Below are 23,080 nucleotides of genomic sequence, written 5' to 3' on the forward strand. Positions count from 1 at the left end.
AGATTAGTATGTTAACCAGATTTTATATAGCCTTAAGTTAGAGTAGCATGAGTCTAGGGCAAGAATTGTTCTTTACATGAAATGGTAGAGCATATTAAAGAAAATCTGTTTACTGTTTTCTCTGGGATTTAAGAGAGGCAGAAAAATGTTGCTTATATAGTATGTTGCAATGTTGGAAGTGTAGGGCAAAGGTTTGGATATTTATTTTTTTAATAAAATCTCCTTACATGTCAGTATTAAACAGTACTGTAAAACCTTCTATCCCCCCTTACTTTGTAGAGGTTAATACAGCCATCTATCATTTGTCCAACTCCTAGGTCCCTGCTGCTCAGCAGATGTTAAATTTTCCTGAGAAGAACAAGGAGAAACCAATTGATTTGCAGAACTTTGGTCTTCGCACTGACATTTACTCCAAGAAAACCTTAGCAAAGGTAAGGACTTTTTTCTAGAAACAACTGGGCTGCAATCCAGCATGTCCTCTTCTTTGTCCTAAGAAGTGTCATTTTTCATAAGAAACTTAACTGTCTATAATGTAAAAGGGTACACATTCTACTTACTCTGTTGGCATTTTATAAAACAAGTCATTTACCATTTTTTCTGTATGGTTAGAATGGTAGGTATTTTAAACTAACTCTGATTAATATGTTAAATAAAATGAGAAAAAGTGGAGAATTTCAGCATAATTGGAATCTATACAAAGAATCAAATGAATATTGGATAATTAAAAAAATACACCCGAAATTAACTCATTGGGTGATTTTAGCAGCAGGTTGAGCACAACAGAAGACAGGATTAAATGAGCTCAGACTGGGGGTGCCTGGGTGGCTCAGCAGTTGAATGTCTGCTTTTGGCTCAGGGCGTGATGCTGGATCCGGGATTGAGTCCCACATCGGGCTTCCTGCATGGAGCCTGCTTTTCCCTCTGCCAATGTCTCTGCCTCTCTCTGTGTGTCTACATTAATAAATAAATAAAAATCTTTCTAATAAATAAATAAATAAGCTCAGACTGGGTAGTAGAGCCAGCTGGGTGAGGGAGGAGGACAGAAAACAGAATGCAAGGGACGCGTGTTTATCATTAGACACCTGTAAGAAGAGAAAGAATGAAGCAGAAGTGTATTTGAAGATGTAATGGCTGAACATTTTTGATTAAAAAAAAAAAAAAGATACCAACTCATAAGAGAATCTGAACAGATCCAAAGTTGGATACAGAGGAAACCATGTTCAGTCATATCATGCTTAAACTTATCTTAAAAACCGAATCTTAAAAACAGCCACATTTTGAGGCAGTGAGCAAGTTGGAGAACACATTAAATTCAAAGGAACAGTCATAAAACTGATGTCTGACTTTTCAACAGAAACACCAGAAGCCAGAGAACAGCATAATAACCTTTAAAAACGCTGAAAATGAAGCTGTTCTGGAGTTCTGTATGCAGTAGAAGTACCTTTCAAAAGTGAAAGGCAATAAAGACATTGATAAAGGAATGAGGGCATTACTAGTACACAGTGTAGGAAAACTGAGGGAGGTTTTTCAGGATGAAGGACTTTGATCCCTGATGGATGCACATGACTAGGAAGGAATAGGTCCAGGGGAAAGAATGAAAGTATGATTAAATATAAAGGAATATGGACTGTTTAAACGGTGATTGTTTTGGGGGGTTATACCTTAGAGAAATGACCAAAGTGGCAGAAAGAAGACAATTACATGGACTTAAAAGTCCTGATATCATTTAGAAATGTGATAAAAATGCTGATTCAGGTTAAACTATGTAATACTTTGCAAAGCATTTTGGAAGAGGACTGGATCCATGTGAAAGTGCCAGAAGAGGTCAACACTTCAGTCAGCGAAAAAGAGGTTTTCTCCTAATTCGTAGTAAAAAATAAATAAATAAATAAACTTTTCGAACTAAAAATGGTAACAATATATCTTTAGGTTTACAACATATAAATGTTAAAGAACAAACATGGCTCAAGGTATAGGAGGGGGAATTGGAAGTATACTGTATTAAAGTTCTTCTACTAGATGCCATGTGTAAAGTAGTGTTTGAAGATATACCAGGACAAGTTAGAGATGAATATTATAAAGCATAGGGTGTTTAAAGATCTGTAACTAATAAATTAATAATGGAGATAAAAATAATAACACTCCAAAAAACTTTACTCCATAAGAGAGAATGAAGAAGAAAGACAGGGGGGATAGATGTGCTGAGTAGAAAATAGCAATATGGTAGGTGTACATATGGCCCCAGGGCTAGTAATAACCTTAAATGTAAGTAGTTCTAATATTCCTGTTAAGCAGCAGAGATTGTCAAATTGCATAAAAAACTAAGTACAAGCATACATTGTCTACAAGAACTCCACTTGAAACATAAAAAGAATGAGAAAAGGCATACCTTCTAAACATTAATCAAAGAACACCAGGGTCATTCTGTTAATATTGCAAAAGTTAGCACAAATTAGGCTTTAGGGTTAAAGGACAGGTTATTTTACCAGAATTAAACATTCACCTTTCAATATAATAAAGGAGTTAATCAAAAGGACATAATTTTCTTAAATATGTATACAGTTAATTTAAAAACTTCAAAATATATAAAGCAAAAACTGATAGAAAGGAACAATAGGCAGACACACAATTATAGTTGGAAATTTCAGCAGTGCCTTCTCAGTAATTGGTAGAATAGGTAGATTGAAAGTAAGATAAGACTTAGACCAGCACTGTAAACCAATATGACCTATTTGGTATGTAGAAGGCTGTATGCAAAATAACAGTAAAAACACATTTTTTTTTAAAGATTTTATTTATTTGAGAGAGTGTGGTGGGGGGGGGGGGTGCGCAGGGAGAGGGAAAAGCAGACTCCCCACTGAGGACCCAAGATCATGACCTGAGCTGTGAAGGCTGATGCTTAACCAACTGAGCCACTCCAGCGCCCTTAAAACACATTCCTTTAAAGTTCTTGGGGAACACTCACCAAGATATCTTCAATACTAAGCCATAAAATGAGTCTCAAGAAATTTTAAAGGAGTGTTACTGTAAAATATGGTTGTATGATTTCATACATGTGATATAAATGTGGTTGAGTGATCACAACAGAATTTTTAAAAAAATTTTATTTATTCATGAGAGACAGAGAGAGATTGAGGCAGAGATGGAGAGGGAGAAGCAGGTCCCACGCAGGGAGCCTGATGTAGGACTCGATCCCAGAACCCCAGGATCACGCTCTGGGCCAAAGGCAGTCGCTAAACCGCTGAGCCAACCCAAGGGATCCCGATCACAACAGAATTAAGCTAAAAACCAAAAACAGAAAAACAATAGAAAATTAATGAAATAAGAAGATGGTTATTTGAAAGGATCAATAAATTTGATAAGTCTCTAGAGTGGTCAAGAAGAAAAGACACAAAGATCACAAAAGAAACGAGAGAAATTTTTTTTTAAAGATTTTATTTATTTATTCATGAGAGACAGGCAGACACACAGGCAGAGGGAGAAACAGGCTCCATGCAGGGAGCCCGATGCGGTTCTTCTTGATCACGGGACCCCGGGATCATGCCCTGAGCCGAAGGCAGGTGCTTAACCACTGAGCCACCCAAGCGTCCTGGGAGAAAGAGAATCTTAAGCAGATTCCTCATCCATCATGGAGCCTGACTCAGAACTTGATCTCACAACCCTAAGGTCATCATAACCTGAGCTAAAGTTGAGAGTCAGAGACTTAACTGAGTCACCCAGGTACCCTCATGACATGTATTCTTATAAGAGATGAACCCTGAGAGATTATTTGCAGACAGAAGAGGAAAGGGCAGTATGATCTTGGGTGCACAGGTTCAAATGAGGTGGCTACAAACCAACGAGTTTGCAGCAGCCATTAGAAAGCGGGAGAAGTATAGAATGAATTCTCTGAGAGCATCCACAGGGAGTGTGGCCCTGCTAACACCTTGACTTTTTTCTCAGTTGTGTTGATTTGAACTTCTAGCGTCCTCAGCTGTGAGAGAATGAATTTTTGTTATTTTAGGCCATTAAGTTTGTTGATAATTTGATTATAGTAGCCACAGGAAACTAATGCACTTAATAGCCTTGTATCTATTATATCTGTATGTAGTGAAACACCTTCCTGAAAACAAAACTGTAGGCCCAAATGATTCTGATGCTTTTGTACCAAACATTTAAGGAATAAATAATACCAACCTATATAAACTCTTCTAGGAAATGAAAGTGGAGGGAACACTATTATAGCTAAATATACGTATACCCAGTCACCAAGCTCGTGGCTAAATAAATAAGATAAATGAGTTTAAAAAAGAATAAATATATTAAAAAATGTGCATGGATGTCCTTAGCAGCCTTATCTAAGATAGCCAAAAGCTGTAAACAGTGATCAAGCAATAATGGGTAAATTGTGGTTTATTCAAACAATGTGATATTAACACAGAAATGAAAATAATTTTATTCTTAAGAATAATGTGGTTGAATGTCACTGATATAATATTAAGCCAGACCCACAGACTACACACTGAATGGTTTTATAAAGTTCAGATCCAAGAAAAACTAACCTGTGATTATAGAATTGAGAATAATGTGTACTTCTGTGAGTTTCTGTCAACTTGTAGTTTAAAGGAGAGACTCCTTGGATGTTGATTTGAGTGGTTGTTACATGGGTGTATATATGAAATTGTATTTAACTGTACACCTAAAATTTGGGTATTATACATACATTCTACCTCAATAGATAGAAAAGAACCAATTTCTAAAATTCTCCAGAAACGGCCACAAACGTCTCATGGGCCCTGTTGAGATTATATACTCTTCCCAGAGTCAGTTTTTATCGAGAGGGAAAACTACACTTTGTGGCTGAGAAGTGGAGAAATGCTTGCTGCGCACCTACCCAATAAATACCATCACATTTAGGTTCTATTCAGATCTTCCCTGTATTCAAATTTGTTTTCTTTAGAATTTGGGTGAAATGTTAATGAAATATGTTCCTCTTGGAGCTCCAGATCTGCTTGACTGTCACTTCTGAGGTTGGTTGATTAATAGATGAACATTTATCATTACAAAGTAATCCTTAAGTAATCTGAACAATGGGGATCCCTGGGTGGCTCAGAGTTTTAGTGCCTGCCTTGGGTTAAGTGCATGATCCTGGAGTCCCGGGATTGATTCGCACATTGGGCTCCTTGCAGGGAGCCTGCTTCTTCCTCTGCCTGTGTCTCTGCCTCTCTCTCTCTCTGTCTCTCTCATGAATAAATAAATAAAATCTCATTAAAAAAAAAGAATCTGAACAATGTATTATGAATTACAGCTATATGCATTTTTTCTTCTCACAGAGTCATGCTGTAAGACTTGAATTCTACAATGCTTAGATTCCTCTTTATTCTCTATTTAAAGGACTAGTTATTTTTAATACATTTTTTGCAAAAATTTCAGAATGATATGTATTGAATACCATGGAAACCTAGCAAATTACAATTTAATTTTTACCCACGGTATGTAGCACAGTTATGCAGAAAGGCGGCATTGAATAATTTGAGCAGCTTTATTGTCACAAGGAAATCACAGAGTATAGAAATACTCTCACTTATTAAATTGTAATCTTCCCAAATAGTTTTCAGAGAAGGGATATGTTAGAATAATATCAGGTATACCACACATCCAGTCCTTTGCCAGTCTATGAATGGAGCAGGGCTTACAACTCAAGAAGTGTGAATCAATTGATAAATCCTAATTTTTATATAACACAAAGTTGGCTTTCTTTTACTTCTGTGCTACGTGAACTGTCAATTAAAAGAGAATCTTATGGGAAGAGGGATTTGAAGTTTAAGGAATCGTTTGGTGATTATTTTAATCAAGAGGTGTTAAAAATGAGAATATGAACTTGTTGCAATTGGAACAAAGAATCCTTCAGAATAATTTATGTGTAGTACAGTTTGTCTTTGAATCTTGGAAAAAGTACTTCCTTCAAGTCATACCAGATACTTGCATTATGTTTATAATATAGCCAATTCGTGGTATGCATTAAAATATATCTTCAAAAGTCAAAACAATAGAAATAATATATCTAAATGGTCTGTAAGTCCTTGATAGACAGCAAGAAACTGTTGAAATGGGTCTGCCTTTCTGTTGGAAGTTGAGAGTCCTTAAGTGTTCTATTCCTGTTGCTCAGGGATTTATTTGATGGTTTGCACAAAATAGCCCCCCATACTTTGAAGGGACTCCTGCCAAGCTATATTCAGCCTTCTGGAATGAGTACCTAACTTCTGGTTTTGTTTTTTCAGAGTAAAGGTGCTAGTGCCGGAAGAGAATGGACTGAACAGGAGACCCTCCTGCTCCTGGAGGTAAGCACATTGATAGCGGAGACCCTATATCCACACAGGAGATGGGTACTTAGTTTGGGTGACTCACATTTGAAATACATCTTGGAAATTAGTCCTAAAGTTTTTTGAACCATGTATTGAGTTTCAATAGAATTTTTTTGAACCATCATTATTTAAATATCATACCTTGAAGTGATGTACTGGCTATCAGTAGGGAAGATCAAGACTGGATATGTGTGTTTTTGGCCCAGGTTGGATTGTTTTATTTTAAATCTTTGCCACTATGAAACAAATACTAGAGCTTTGTAAGAGTAATCTAGATTTCTGATTTTTACTCCAAAATTGGAAGATCTGGCAATTGTGGCACCTAATTCCCATGTAGCAATAATTGGCTGACCTGTAGTAGCAGATGTTCCTTTGAAGTGGAATGTTTCTTCTGATTACAGTTTTCTTTCAACTTAGCCCACCTCAGTCATCTTCATTGCATTCTCTAGTGCGTGTATGCATTTGAGTCTACAACCTCCATATTTCTCAAAAGGATCCCAGAGAGGTAGATAAAGACCTCTGTCCCTGAAAATAACTATTTTGTTCTTGAATGCAGAACACTGTGGTAAACCAGTGACAGTTCAAGATACCTGTCATTCAGCTTGTTGAATGCTTTTTGGATTTCTTCATGTCTTTGGAGATTATTGCAAATACTTACACAGGTAGATCTTAGCAATTATTTCTATCCTAGAGAGTAAGAAATAGAGAATATTGGGTTCCATAATTATTTGCAATTTCTGAAGAAGGACCATTTGTCTTTTGTCATAGAAAAATCATTGGGTAAAGTGAAGACTGACACTACTTAGTATTTGTGGTTAGAATGTGCATTTGAGATCTACATTAGACCTAAATGAGTTAGTTTACTGTGAAATCTACTAGGAATGCTTTTGTCTATAAAGAACAGAAAATCTAACTAGCAATAGATCAAACCAAAAGGACACTGGGTTTTTGTTCAACTGGCTGTTTTTAGATTGGCAGTTCCATTTTTTAAGATTCTGTTTATTTATTTGAGAGAGAGTGCAAATGCACAAGTAGGATGGGGAGAAGTAGAAGGAGAAGGAGAAGACTTCTGGCTCAGCAGTGAGCCTGACACGGGGCCTCGATCCCAGGACCCTTGAGCCGAAGCCAGACACTTAACCAACTAAGCCACTTAGATGTCTCCCAGCATTCTTTTCACTGCTCAAGTATATCATCAGGTTCCTGCCTTTTCTATTGTTTTATTCCACTTTCTTTAGATGTCCATGTTCTGTTTCCCATGTGTTCTCTTCTGGTCACAGGAGGGCTGGTTTGTTCCCTGGCTTCATAACCCCATTCAAAATAGGAAGAAAATTGGAAAGGGCATTCCTGAAGCCTGTTCTTGGAATGAAAAGCTTAATCAGAACCCACTCGTCAGTCTTTCTACCTCATTGATCAAAATGGGTTTCAGCTCACCAAGTACTGCAAGTGATGCTGGGAAAACAAACATGTGGTTTTCTAGTTTGATTAGTGGGGTCAAGTTGGAGGAAGGAGGTGATTGCTGCTGGTAACTTACAGTGCTGGCTCCATTTATAACTTTAGAGCAATGAATTGACAGAGGAAGAGAGCTCCGTTTCAGTAGAGTATTCGTCTGGTCCAAACTTGTATATCACATGTAATGTTTGCAGTTTAGAAATCAAGCATCGAATAGAAGATTAGACTAGGTCAGCAGTTCTCAAATTTTTTGGGTCTTAGGATGTTCTTACACTCTTAAAAATTATATCAAGGACTTCAAAGAGTTTTTGTTGGTATTTTCTGTGTTGTAAATTAAAACTGCGAAAACTAATTCACTTAAAAATAACAATAACCTGTTGCAAGTTAACATTTTTATGAGAAACAGACTTGGAAAAATAAAAGATATTAGTGAAAAGTGTGATGTGCATTAGCCATATCTGTAATGTCTGGCTTATTAGAATACAGCTGGATTTTTATACTTGTTTTCCATCATACATGCTGTTTTAATTTATGTATATTGAGAAAATCTGGCATGACCTGGATACGTATTTGGAAATGGGAAGGGTATCTCAATGGCCTTTTCAAATAATTATAAATATTTCTGTAGGATAGACTTTTGTGGCAAGTACGTATTTTTCAGAATTCTAATTTTCATGTAATCATTGGCAACAAATAGTTGTTTTGTTTTGAAGTGCATTACCTTTTATTTTTTATTACTTTTTTTTTTTTTTTTTTTTTTAAGTAAGCTCGATCTCAATGTAGGGCTCAAACTTGGCCCTAAGATTAAGACCTGACCTAAGATCAAGAGTCAGATGATTAACTGAGCCACTCTGGTGCCCCTAGAAGTGAATTTTTGAGAGTCCTGTTTACTTTTGAGAAAATGTCCAGTGGGCCATTGTGGTGGCAAGTATGTTCCACATACTCAGGAGGCTAAGGGAGAAGGATTGCTTAAGGCCCAGGATTCTCCACAAGAGTACACTCTGCCACCTGGGTGTCTGCATCAAGTTTGGCATCGAGATGGTGACCTCCCCAGAACAGAGGCCGACCATGATGCCTAAGGCAGGGTGAACTTGCCCACTGGAAAATGGAGCAGGTTGGAATTCCTGTACTGATCAGAAGATGTCTGCCAGATAACTGTGCCTATAAACTATGGTGTGTTAGCCCTTTGTTCTAGTAAAAATGATCTATGAAAATGGCTAGTTGAGCTCGAAACTCAAGTGATTGCACAGTGCTTTTCCTTCAGACAGCCATCATGCTTGGATGGTTATTTTAATCTTCTCATGTACCTCACATTTCATAGTACCAAATATTGAAAACAAGTGGGCTTTGATGTTTAGATTTGTAAAATTAATAATTTTAAAGTAACATTGGATTATTTTTGTGAGTATGTGACAGTGAAGAATAAAATGACAAAATTTTGTTAAGACAGTCTGGCACCACTGCCTTGATTAATACTGAGAGTAGGTGGTTCATTCACTACTGCTTTTGCACCGACCATACAGATGTCATTGTAATGAAAAAGGCAACAACGTCCTGTTGTTACTATGAAAATGGGTTGATCTCTGGGTCCCCCTGAAAATGTGCCCTATGGATCTTCAGGCTGCACTGAGATACACTGGACCTGATGACACCTGGTTCTGTATTGCTTTAATTTGGTTTTTCGAGTTGTTGAAACAGTTATTGTGTCTCTAAGAAGTTTTAGTTGTGTATTAACAACTTCCTTTTCTTTTTTACACCCCTCTTCTACTTTTCCTTATTCTCTATTCACAATCTCTCTCTCTGGATTAAATTTCAGAAAGATTTCTCTTTTTTTGAGTTTTTACCATTATTTTAATGTACTCTCTTCTACTCATTCATTATCAGTGATCTGCAAAGAGCTTCTTTTCTGAGCCACCCTTTAATTTGTTTCAGGACTGTTTTGTCCAGTCTTTTTGCCGTGGATATTAACATGAAAGTTGTCAGTACTTGGAATATAATAAACTTTCAGATTGCCTTTTGGGAATCTTTGGGTTCTGAGGAGAAATTTAATTGTGCAACACCAGGTGGAACACCAGCCTCATCAGTTCTTGTTCTTCCTACACACTGATAATCAAAGTTTTCTTCTCTTCCACATATTAATAGTGAATAGTAAATAGAGAGTGTGGACAGAATGCCTGAGCTGCTGTTTACCCTGAACATATCCAAGAAAACCACAGTATCCTAACACAATAGTGGATTTTTCTCCTGCAGGTGGAACCTGTCCAGTGGTTGGTTTTTCTTTTAATCATGCAGTTGAATCAACAGGTGTTTTCTGCACTATACAGAGGCTCCCCAGCAGCATTGTTTACCACTAACACCTTCTATTTCTCTAATTTAGTTATTGGTAATTAATAGCTTAAGAATATGAAGTCAAATGAAAACTTTTAATGGATTTATAGCCAAAACCAGTCAATTTTTTTCCTAACAAATATATAAATCTGGAAGATTCGTTAAAGTTTATGGTTTCCCCCCAAATCACACCATTTTATTAGACAGGTATGTCACACAGATAGCATCCCAACTATTTGAGATTATTCTTAGAGCACCTGCTTTTATTTTTTAAAACATATTATTTGGGATGCCTGGGTGGCTCAGCGGTTGAGCGCCTGCCTTCATCCCAGGGCGTGATCTTGGCATCCTGGGATCGAGTCCAACATTGGGCTCCCTGCATGGAGCCTGCTTCTCTGCCTGTGTGTCTGCCTCTCTCTGTGTCTCTCATGAATAAATAAATAAAATCTTTTAAAAAATAAAAACATGTTATTAGATATGGTCTCTCATCAGAGCACAGTTCTTTTTTTTTTTTTAATTATTTATTCATTTATGATAGTCACACAGAGAGAGAGAGAGAGGCAGAGACACAGGCAGAGGGAGAAGCAGGCTCCATGCACCGGGAGCCCGACACGGGATTCGATCCCAGGTCTCCAGGATCTCGCCCTGGGCCAAAGGCAGGCGCCAAACCGCTGCGCCACCCAGGGATCCCTGGAGCACAGTTCTTTTGTGGAATGCTGCAAGTTATTATCTGTGGTTATGTTTGATTCATTGTCTTATTACAAGTATTGGAGGCATAGTTTCAGTTTTGCAAATAACCAGCTTGGAATCTACACACTGGATGAATAAATGCAGTTTGAAAGAGACCTTGAGTTGGTGAACATGAAGGCCAACATAAGGCTTTACATTCGGTTTTGAAAAAATATATTGCATAAGAGAAAGATGCAACGTGGAGACTTGTCCAAGTAGATTTCATTTGTAAAATGTGTTAGAAATTCCAGGTGTTTCACTGAAAATGAATCACCAGTTTAAGAAGTCACAAAAGGCTAACTCAGTTTTTCTATCAGTTTGAAATTGCACTGACAGGATCAAGGTGCCAGAATGGGGGAAGAAATGGTGCCATTCTGTTCCATAGTGATCACAAGTACTTAGGTCTACAACTGGTAACAGTAGTCTTCCTCATCATTTTAGTTCTCCCTGTCCTTGAAATTGACAGAACCTGCGTCTGGGAGCTTACTGGGTCTCCTTTGTTAACTTTAGTCTTTTTCATGCCTACTTTGCTTTCTCATGCTATGTATTTATTTTCCCTTAGATAATTAGTGGTAATGAAATCTTGTACCTGCAGATAAAAGCCATGAAGGTTATTAACTCTGATTGCTAGAAGAGTTCTTTACATGCTTTATACTGGCTAGATTACAGAAACAGTAGCGGTGGAAAATAGTAAGCATCAAAGAGTTCCTCATGGTTTGCATGTACCTGATAGCTTTCTTTTACATGCCAGTGAAGAAATACCTTTTTTTCAGTGTAATTTTAACTACATTTTAGATGAGTATGTCTTCCAATTAAAAACAAACACTAAAAACAGTTGTTTTGAGGAAAGTCTTTTCTTATAGGCAGTTGAAACAAAAAATGAGTGCCACAGCCTCAGCTTTACATTTGGAGCTGTACTCGGAGCACAAGTCATGTCCAGGGGGGATGGCTGTGCAATGGCTGGGTGACCCTTAAAGGACAGCTTCCTGGGAATGGACAGCTATGTTGTTGGCTTTAGTTCATAATATTTCAATAACTAGGAATAGTGTTTGGGATCTGGATATTCCTCAGACTTGAAAGAATAGGGCACGGGGTGGAGTGGGACAGAGTCCCAATCCTGTTTGGACTTAATTTCATAAGATATTTATGAGCAAGGTTATAGTTTTAGGCAGGAGAGAGACCGTGTCATGTGTGAGACATGACTCATTCTGGTAATAGGAGAAGGATGAATTTAAGGATAGAGAAACAGGGAATTCTAAGAATCCAGGTAAGGAGCAATGAAGGGACCCAGGTCATAGCAGAAAGAATGAAGGTGTTTTGTAGTACTATAAAATGTTTGCTAATATATCAGCCCTCTCCTTCCTTCCCAGCCAGTCTGCCACCATGTTCTGTCTGAAAACATCTTCAATTTCCTGTTATGTAATACTACCATCAGTGCCCAGGCTTGAAACCTCACTTTCTCTGCCTAATGCTTTTCTCGATACTGATTCTTTCTTGAATTTTGCCTGTCAGAGGATTTCTTAGTTGTATTCTGGAAAAAGAACTTCCTGAACTATATTTATTCTGGCTGAGGAAATTAAAGAAAGAAAATTTTTTTTAAATAAGTTTTTTTGAAAAGACTCTGGTATAGTATCCCCAAAAATCTCCCTATAATCAGAAGCATAAAATGGCCCCAATTATATCTTTCTGGCCCTGAGGATCCTAAGGAAAGAGATTGATTTTTCTTTTTTGTTAAAATCTGGGTCTTTTTTCTAAGTAAGTCCTTCTAGAACGATCTGAGGCCACTAGCTGTCCAGAGAAAACCCAGAATTAGCCTTGTCTTTCAAGGGATTAAATGAATAAGACAATTCGCTAATGTGAGTTGTGAGGTGTCCTCTACCTCTCTAGTAAGAGGACAAGCCTGGGGCAGCAGTTGGAGCCCTGGGTTAAGAATTCACCTTCATAAACGTAGAAAGAATCCTTATCATTGCAAGCTCATCTCATAGCATAGATGAGCAAATCAGGCTCTGGATCTGTTTTGCATTGTAGAATGTTCAACAGCATCCATGGCCTCTACTCACTAGATGCCAGTAGCACCTCCCCAGCTGTGCCAAGCAAAAATGTCTGCAGATATTACTAAATGTCCCCAAAGAGGCAAAATTGTGCCTGGTGAGAATCATGTGAGAATAGCAGCTTTGATCAACTACTGAATACCTTCTTTTTATCCATTTCCTTGATTTTCTTCATAACGTTGTGCCTCTCTCCCCTTTGGAGACTACTTTTACTCTTTTTTGAAAGTTGTTCAGCATTTTTCTCTGACAAATTATGAATTTTTAAATTGAGTATTTATATATTTTATAAATTTCAGTATTAGTTTCTTAATTTTTAACAAAAAAGACATGGAATTTGAATGGGATTGTGTTGAACCTGTTACTGAGCTTGGAGAGAGATGATATCCTAATGTATTTGTTCCCTACATACTTCATTTTTGTGGTATTTTAAATACCTTTTTTTTTCCAATTTAAAGCTTTTCATTGAAATTTTTTTCTATTCCACATCTCTCCTGTGACTTTGTTAAACCTTTTAGTTTTAGTATCTTTTTGTAGATTTCTTTGGATTTTCTATATAAACGATTATATGTATTAATGAAAGACAGTTCTTCCTTTTATGTGTGTATGCTTTTAATTTTTTTTTGCCTGATTGAGATTTAACGTAGTTAGGAAAGCAGTCAAACCTACCCATTTTCTTGTGTGCCATATAATCATTTTCATTATTTTTTTTTTAAACACACCCAAAGAACAGTCACAGGCTTCTGATACTATTACATATCTTGGTTCCTTGTTACCTAATCCTAAAGCTCCTGGGTTTTTTTCTGTTACAGGCCCTGGAGATGTACAAGGATGATTGGAACAAAGTGTCAGAGCACGTCGGAAGTCGTACTCAGGATGAATGCATCCTCCACTTTCTGAGGCTTCCTATTGAGGACCCATACCTTGAGAATTCGGATGCTTCCCTGGGGCCCCTGGCCTACCAGCCTGTCCCTTTCAGTCAGTCTGGAAACCCAGTCATGAGCACTGTTGCTTTTTTGGCATCTGTGGTGGACCCTCGTGTGGCATCTGCTGCAGCAAAAGCAGCTTTGGGTATGGACTTGTTTGAACCATGTCAGCAACATAGTAGTTTCAAATAATGGTTTAGTGCTTTCTTTCATATATATGTTGTCTCAGATTTATGTGTTATCCGCTGCTATGTTAATTTCAGTTATACAGAAGAAAATCACATATTACCCTCTCTATATTATATTGAAAAGTATTATAATATTTATTTATTTGTTTTTAAAGATTTTATTTGTTCATGAGAGACAGAGAGAGAGACAGAGACACAGACAGAGGGAGTAGCAGGTTCCTCCCAGGGAGCCGGATGCGGGACTCGATCCCAGGACTCGAGAATCACACCTTGGGCCGGAGGCAGGCATTAAACGGCTGAGCCACCCAGGGATCCCCACATTATTGGATTTTATTGTAATTGGAACTTTCTCACACTATAAAAACCCTTTCTTGACTTTCTGGCTATTTAATCCTTGTTGTTTGCTTTAATATCAGTCTAGCCTGCAGAGGTAGATTAGTTTGGGCAGAAATTTTGATTGTTACTGATGGAAATTTAGAAATCTGTGTTATTTATATAATAAGATATTATAACATGTAAGCTAAAACGTAGAATCATCGAATTTCTTCAGTATACATGATTGTCTCATTTGGCATTGTTGTTTTGCTGGGATAAGACTGAGTCCCCAGAAAGATCACTATGCAAGACACTAATATGTTAGATTTTCTAGTGGTTTACGTTAAAGCAAAATCTTGTATAAAACCAAGTCCCACTGTTCCGTTTTTATTCTTGAACAGAGGAGTTTTCTCGGGTCCGAGAGGAGGTCCCATTGGAATTGGTTGAAGCTCATGTCAAGAAAGTACAAGAAGCAGCACGAGCCTCTGGGAAAGTGGATCCCACCTACGGCCTGGAAAGCAGCTGTATTGCAGGCACAGGACCCGATGAGCCAGAGAAACTTGGTGAGTTATGGCTGCCCCCGAGGACAGGAGTAATAGATGTTGTATTTTCCTGTCAGCTTCCTGAAGTAATTGGGTTTGTTTGCACTTAAAAGGGAGAATAACAATTAGTAATAACTTGTCCCTTAAGATTAGTTTATGATTTTTTTTCTATTATTCCTTCCTTTTATGGAAGATAGAATTCAATAGTTATCTGAGAACTGTTCATAACATCACAGTTGGGAAGTATCTCATGCCAGTTTTTAAGATTTATCTATTTATTTAAATAATCTCTACACCCAACTAGGGCTCAAAATCATGACCCCGAGATCAAGAGTCACACACTCCACTGACTGAACAAGCCAGGCCTGTCGGCCTGTTTTTAGATCTAGATTTTAAGCATGTGGACGTTAAGAATACTGAAAGGACTTAAGTGATTATTTTAATTTACATGTTGTTGGATACGTTTTATTCATTGTTTTTTGTTATTTTTTTAATTGAGGCAGAATTCATATAATATAAATTCTCTGTTTTAATCTCTTAAAGGTATACAGTCTAGTAGCTTCTAGTACATTCGCAGTATTGTGCATCCATCACCAACCACTCTCTAACTCCAGGACACTTTGATCACCCCAAATGACAATCCCATACCAACTAAGCATGTATTCCCGTTTCTTCCTCTCTCCACCCCTGGTGACAACTTACCTGTGTTCTTTCTCTCTGGACTTTACTATTCTGTACATTTCCTGTAAATGGAGTCATGCAGTATGTGGGCTTTTTGTGTCTGCCTTTGCTTACTTAAAGTTTTCCAAGTTATCCATGTTTTAGTATGTATCAGTAATTCATTCCTTTCTGTGCTGAATAATACTAGTCTGTCAGTGGATACACTACATTTCACGTATCCATTCATCAGTTCATGTATATTTGTATTTTTTCCATTTTGAATAATGCTTCTATGAATGTTGATCTACAGGATGTTTTGTAAACATAGTTTTTTTATTTTTTTGATTCTCAGTACCTAGGAGTGGGATTGCTGAATCAACTGGTAATTTTATGTTTAGTTTTTCGAGATACTAAACTTATCCATAGTGTATCCATAGTGGTTTCGAGATACTAAACTTATCCAAAATGGTTGTACCATTTTATGTTTTCGCCAGCAATGTAGGAATGTTCTGACTTCCCCACATCCTTACCAACAGTTGTGTGTCCTGTCTTGTTGCGTTGTTTGTCGTCCCCCCACCCTTAAAGTATTCAATGTGTTTGTGAAGTGGGTTTTCACTTGCATTCAATTCAGTGGGAGTGTTGCTATCTTAACAATATGAAATCTTTCAATCCTTGAACACAGGATGTCTTTCCATTTATTTAGATCTTTAAGCATTGTTTTGAAGTTTTTAGTCTCCATTTCCTTTAGTTAAATTTATTCTTTATGTTTTATTCTTTTGAATGCTTTTAGAAGTAAAATTATTTTCCTGATCTTATGGGGAAAGCATTTCATCATTAAGTATGATGTTAGAAAAAGAAAAAAAAAAGAAAAAAAAAAGTATGATGTTAGCTGTTGGATTTTCCTAGATTCTTTTTACCAAGTTTAAGGAAATTCCCACTATGCATAATTTATTGAATGTTTTTATCCTGAAAAGGTATTGGAGTTTGCCAACTGCTTTCTCTGTATCGGTTGAGATGACGTAGTGTTTTTACTTTTTTCTTTAAATATGTTGTATTAATTGATTCTTGCCTGTTAAAATACTTTTGCATTCCTGGGAATGATTGATTCCATGGTTTTGCCCACTTGATAGATTATGGAAATAAACCATGTAATAATACTCTGTTGAATTTAGTTTGGTTCTAGTATCCTCAAGTTTTTTTTTTTTTTTCCCCAGTATCCTCAACTTTTGTTGAGGATTTTTGCATCTGTATTCATAAGGGATATTTGTTTAGTACTTTTTTTTTTGTGGGGACTTTATCTGGTTTTGATATTATGATAGTACTAACCTCTAAGAATGAGTTAGGAATTGTTCTTTATTTTTTGAAGAGTTTGAAGTATTTTTTGAAGAATTTATTGATGCTTATTCATTTAAAATGTTTGCTGGAGGGCAGCCCTGGTGGTGCAGTGGTTGAGCACTGCCTGCCCCCGGGGTGTGATCCTGGAGACTGGGGTCGAGTCCCACGTCAGGCTTCCTGCATGGAGCCTGCTTCTCCCTCCTGTGTCTCTGCCTCTCTCTCTCTCTCTCTCTAATAAATAAATAAATAAATCTTAAAAAAAGTTTGGTGGAATTCACATAGGAAGCCATCAATTCCTGATTTGTAAAAATTCTATATATATATATATTTTTTTAATTTTTATTTATTTATGATAGTCACACACAGAGAGAGAGAGAGAGAGAGGCGGAGACACAGGCAGAGGGAGGAGCAGGCTCCATGCACCGGGAGCCCGACGTGGGATTTGATCCCGGGTCTCCAGGATCGCGCCCCGGGCCAAAGGCAGGCGCTAAACCGCTGCGCCACCCAGGGATCCCTATATATATATATATCTTTAAGATTTTATTTATTTATTCACAAGAGAGACACGGAGAGAGGCAGAGACACAGGAAGAGGGATAAGCAGGCTCCCGGCAAGGATCCTGATGGGGAACTCGATCCCCAACCCCAGGATCACATCCTGAGCCAAAGGCAGATGCTCAAACACTGAGCCACCCAGGCATCCCAAGTCCTGAATTTTTTTTTAATGTATTCTTCCTTTTTTTTTTTTTTTTTAAGATTTTATTTATTCATTCATGAGGGAGAGAGAGAGAGAATGACAGAGACATAGGCGGGGGTAGAAGCAGGCTCTCCCTAAGGAGCCTGACTCAGCACTTGATCCCGGACCCTGGGATCATGCCCTGAGCCGAAGGCAGACGCTCAACTGCTGAGCCACCCAGGTGTCCCTTTTTTCTCCCCCTTTTTCCTAAGAATTTATTTAATCTGTTTACTTGTTACACGTCTATTTAAGTTTCATATTTCTCTTTGAGTCAGTTTTGGTAGTATGTGTCTTTCTAGAAATTTGATTATTTGATGTACATTGTTCAATTTGTTGGCCACACATATACACAAAAATAAGAACCAAAAGTGTAAACAATTCTAATGTCTATCAGCTGATGAATCGATAAACAAAATGTGATATTATAATGGAATAATATCCATAAAATGGAATGAAGTACTGACATATGTGACCTCATGGATCATCCTTGAAAACATTGTAGATGGAAAAATAAGAACAGTGAGAGGAGACAATATATAATTTAATTCCAATTATATGAACTGTCATGAATAGGCAGATTTATAGAGACAGAAAGTAGACTAATGGTTGCTTAGGGCTAGGGGGAACGGGCAAAGGGAATGATAGCTAAAGGGTATGGGGCTTCTGTTTGAGGTGATGGAAAGGTTGTATAAATTTACTGTGGTAATGGTTGCATGTGTCTGGGTATATACTAAAAGTCATCTAATTTATAATGCATCTTTTAGTGGGTTGATTGTATGGTATATGAATTGTATCTCAGTGAAGCTGTTTTTTTAAAAAGTTCATAATGTATTTTTTACATTCCTTTTTATTTTTATAAGATTGGTAGTAATGTCCCAATTTTCATTCCTGATTTTAATTGGTCCACTCACTGTTTTTTTTTTTTTTTTTAATTTTTATTTATTTATGATAGTCACACAGAGAGAGAGAGAGAGGCAGAGACACAGGCAGAGGGAGAAGCAGGCTCCATGCACCGGGAGCCCGATGTGGGATTTGATCCTGGGTCTCCAGGATCGCGCCCTGGGCCAAAGGCAGGCGCCAAACCGCTGCGCCACCCAGGGATCACGGTTTTTTTTTTTTTTTTTTTTTTAAATTTTTATTTATTTATGATAGTCACACAGAGAGAGAGAGAGAGAGGCAGAGACACAGGCAGAGGGAGAAGCAGGCTCCATGCACCGGGAGCCCGATGTGGGATTCGATCCTGGGTCTCCAGGATTGCGACTGTTTTTTCATCAACCTAGTTAAAGACATCACTTTTACCAACTTTTTTGACTTCAGTGATTTTTTTTTTCCTGTTGTTTTTCCGGTCTCTAAGTTATCACCACTGTAGTGTTGTTTGCTCTTCTTTTTTTTAAGATTATTTATTTGAGAGAGAGAGAGCAAGGTAGAGAGGTGTAGCAGGAGAGGGGAAGAATCTCAAGCAGACTACCTGCTGACCATGGAGCCCACCATGGGCCTCTTTTCCACAACCCTGAGATCATGACCTGTGCCAAAAACAAGGGTCAGATGCTCAACCAGCTGGGCTACCCATGTGCCCCTAAATTTGCTCTTTTAATATTTCCTTACTTTGGAGGATGGGATATTGATTTGAGATTTTTCTTTATTACTGTTGACTTCTGTAGCTGTGTAAATTTCCCTCTCAGTACTCCTTTTACTGTGTTCCATGAGTTCAGACATTTTTTTTTTTTTTTTACCATTTTTCTCAAAGTATTTTGTAATTTCTCTTTTGGTTTCTTCTTTGACCCATGGGTTGTTTTAAGAGTGTGTTGTTTAGTATATACCAATTAGTGAATTTTTTAGATTTCTTTCTGTTACCAATTGCTTATTTTCATTCCATTGTATTCAGAAAGATAATTTGTGTGGTTTCTAGCTTTTAAGATTTATTGAGACTTGTTTTATTGTCTAATATATTGTCTTGGTGAGTATTCCTTTTGCATTCTATTGTTGAACAGGATCTTCTGTGTTTGTTTGGTGTGTCTGGTTTATAGTGTTGTTCAAGTTGTCTACTTCATCATTTTTCTAGTTGGTCTATCCTTCATTGAAAGTGATGTCTTCTAATTTCCAACTATTATTGTTGAACTATCTATATTTCTTCAGTTTTGTCTGTTTTTGCTTCATATATTTTAAGGCTCTGTTGTTAGTTGCATATGTATTTATAATTGCTCTGTCTTTCTGATGAATTGGTCCTTTTATCATTATATAACATCTTTCTTTTTTTCTCTTTAATCTTTTTTGCCTAAAAGTAAATTTTATCTGATATTAACATACTTCTCCTGCTCTCACTTGGTTACTGTGTTTGGATGGAATATCTTTTTTCCATTAATTTACTTTTTAATCTATTTGTGTCTTTGGATATAAGATAGATCTCTTATAGACAGCATTGTTTTTTGGATTTTAGGATTTTGCACACTTAGGTTATACCTTTGGTTCTCTTTGTATAGCTATAGCACTTTAAAAAGCTATTTACCTTCATTAGCTATAAGTTCTCTCATGTGTGACATGAAAGTGATGGTTAGGTACTGTCTGTAATGTATTATATAGTTACGCTAGTCTGTGATATCAGATGACATTTTTGCTGTTAAAGACTTTCGATTATTTTTTTTTAAGGATTTTATTTATTTATTCATGAGAGACACACAGAAAGAGAGAGAGAGAGAGAGAGAGAGGCAGAGACACAGGCAGAGGGAGAAGCAAGCTCCATGCAGGGAGAGAGAGAGACAGAGAGAGAGAGAGGGAGGCAGAGATGCAGGCAGAGGGAGAAGCAAGCTCCATGCAGGGAGCCTGATGCAGGACTCCATCCCAGGACTCCAGGATCATGCCCTGGGCCAAAGGCAGGTGCTAAACCGCTGAGCCACCCAGGGATCCCCCTTATTTACTTTATTTATTTTTTTTTCAATTTTATTATTTATTTATTTATTTATTTATTTATTTATTTATTTATTTATTTATTTATTTATTTATTTATGATAGTCTCACAGAGAGAGAGAGAGAGAGAGAGAGAGGCAGAGACATAGGCAGAGGGAGAAGCAGGCTCCATGCACCGGGAGCCTGATGTGGGATTCGATCCCGGGTCTCCAGGATCGCGCCCTGGGCCAAAGGCAGGCACCAAACCGCTGCGCCACCCAGGGATCCCCCTTTATTTACTTTATTATGAAGAGGAGTAAAACTTTAGGAAAGTGTCTTCATAAACAATACCTAGCTACTCAACTGTCAAGTGTTCCTATATGTTAAAAGGCTAATTTTCACACCAAGATAAAATATTTCATATACAATTATCAGTAGTGTATTCCCAACATTTCTTATATTCATTAATTTTTTTCTTTTCATTCATTATGAAACAATTTCTGATGAATAACTCAAACTAAAGGTTTCTTTTTTTTTTTTTTTTTTAAGATTTTATTTATTTACTCATGAGAGACCCAGAGAGGCAAAGACAAAGGCGGAGGGAGAAGCAGGCTCCATGCAGGGAGCCCGATGTGGGACTCAATCCCGGGTCTCCAGGATCACACCCTGGGCCGAAGGTGGCGCTAAACTGCTGAGCCACCTGGGCTGCCCCAAACTAAAGATTTCTTGCTGTCACCTTGGCTAATTCCATCTCTGTCTCAGTTGTATATAATTTATTAACTATGCTTCAACTGCAGTCATTTTATCTTGGTCTCTTTCGTTTATCCTTACAGAATAAAGGTTATGTGAAGTAAAAAGTAAAACTGCTAGTCAGTATTCCATAGATGATACCATCTGATGTCTTGGTGCTCTGTTCCAGTGAGGTCTCTTCAAACATAAAATCTTACAGTGTCCATAAGGTTGCATAGGCCCTACTCCTGTTGTTCCCTCTGCTTTCTTAAAAGTGTCAATCTAGCAGTCTCATTTTGCAAGATATATTTGGAAACCGATTTTCAGATTAATCAAACCTCTCATTTTCGGCCCTCAGAGCAAATCATTGACCTGTTCTTAACAGAGTACCCACACAGTATTTCCTAGTTTGAAAACTCTCATTTATTTTTCTTAGACGGATACCCAAATTAGCAAGCCAAGCCACATCTCTCTTACTTGTTATTGATTCTGCACTGCCAGCCAGTGCGTAGCTCAGGCAGGGGAACTCTAGGCCTATTGAATGCCTGCCTGGGAAGTATCTTACTTTCCTCTACTTTCTTTTGGTTTTGGTTCATTTGCAGGGTCTTTTGGTTCCCTGTGGTCATGGAATTGCAAAGGGTTGGCAGAGCTTTCTTAGTTTGATTCAAAGAAGTTTCTGTACTTTGCAAAAATCAGGGACATGATTTTACATGTAAATCTGTTTTTAAAATTTTGGTAGGTGATACTGTAAAGCATTAGTGGTTAAGAAACCGGTTGCAAACTTAGCCATTTCTAATTTAGAAGGACAAAAACAAGGTCTAGTGACCTCCGTCTTTGTGAGGTCTTTTTGTGACTGAGTAGTGAAGGTATGGTTTCCACAGTGTGCAAAGCTTGGGTCAGACTACTGCAGGAAGCACTGGAGGTGACAGGATGACTCTTTGAATGGCTCAAAAAGTAAAATTCATTCATAGTATCTGGAAACAGCCTATCAGAAGACCTCTCTGAAGTGCAGTGGATACTCACTAGTTGTAGCAACAGAATTTGGATCCTTTTACCATTTAATAAGGAAAATACCAGCATAATATGAATATCTTAGAATGAGTTGTAAATAAAATTGTAACTTAATGCTAGTCTATGATAGTCAATGTGATTTATTTTGGGCTGTGACTGATAGAATAAGTTAAGAGACAGCAAATGGTTCTTGCTGTGGAATTGGCTCAGCAAAATTGTGGTATGAAGTCAGCAGTGTACCTCCTTTCTGAGCCACCACATTCCAGATAGAGAGAGCAAGGAAAGGAAGTATCAAATTTTCATTTAAACTGACACTTGATATAAAAAATAATGCCTTATCACATAGCACATTGATTTGAAATAGAGTGATGTAGGATTTTCCTTATCAGGATAATGCTGTTCAGTGGGAAGTTCACATATTTTTTATTGTGATACTTAATTTACTGTTTTGCCTATGTTAGCTTATATGTATTAACAATGGTAAAATGATAATATAGGAAAAAATAAATTTCCTTATGAAATACAGGACTCTTGGATTTCTCCCATTAACCTGAGTTTTCATTGTGGGTTTTGAATGGGGGTAGTGTTTGGTAAAATAAAAGTAAAGGTAGATGAACACAGATCTGAAACACCTCTTATATTCATTAGGAGACTTCTAGAAATTCTTGAGGAAATGAGTGCTCACTTCTCAGAAGGGGCTTGTCAGTTCATGTTTTTTAACTCTAGTCATTCACCAATGTATCTACTGACGTCTCTAAATCTGTATGATTTTTTGTTTTTGTTTGGCCAGAGACCATTCTGGGAATAGAAAAAATAATACTGATATTTGAGACCTTTGACATTTAACTAAAAATATTA

At 37.3% G+C, this 23,080-nt stretch overlaps 1 protein-coding gene across 1 annotated transcript in view; it reads left to right on the forward strand.

Annotated features, from left to right (window-relative positions):
- The window catches only part of SMARCC1 (SWI/SNF related, matrix associated, actin dependent regulator of chromatin subfamily c member 1), a 171,992-nt gene that overhangs the window by 89,480 nt on the left and 59,432 nt on the right, over window positions 1-23,080 (forward strand). The window contains exons 18-21 of the mRNA XM_038566605.1: window positions 318-431; window positions 6,261-6,320; window positions 13,711-13,969; window positions 14,729-14,890. Coding sequence (XP_038422533.1) covers window positions 318-431; window positions 6,261-6,320; window positions 13,711-13,969; window positions 14,729-14,890 — 595 coding nt within the window. The remainder of the gene's footprint in view (window positions 1-317; window positions 432-6,260; window positions 6,321-13,710; window positions 13,970-14,728; window positions 14,891-23,080) is intronic.

Source organism: Canis lupus, chromosome 20 (assembly GCF_011100685.1).
Source record: "Canis lupus familiaris isolate Mischka breed German Shepherd chromosome 20, alternate assembly UU_Cfam_GSD_1.0, whole genome shotgun sequence".
NCBI classification, from domain to species: Eukaryota; Metazoa; Chordata; class Mammalia; order Carnivora; family Canidae; genus Canis; species Canis lupus.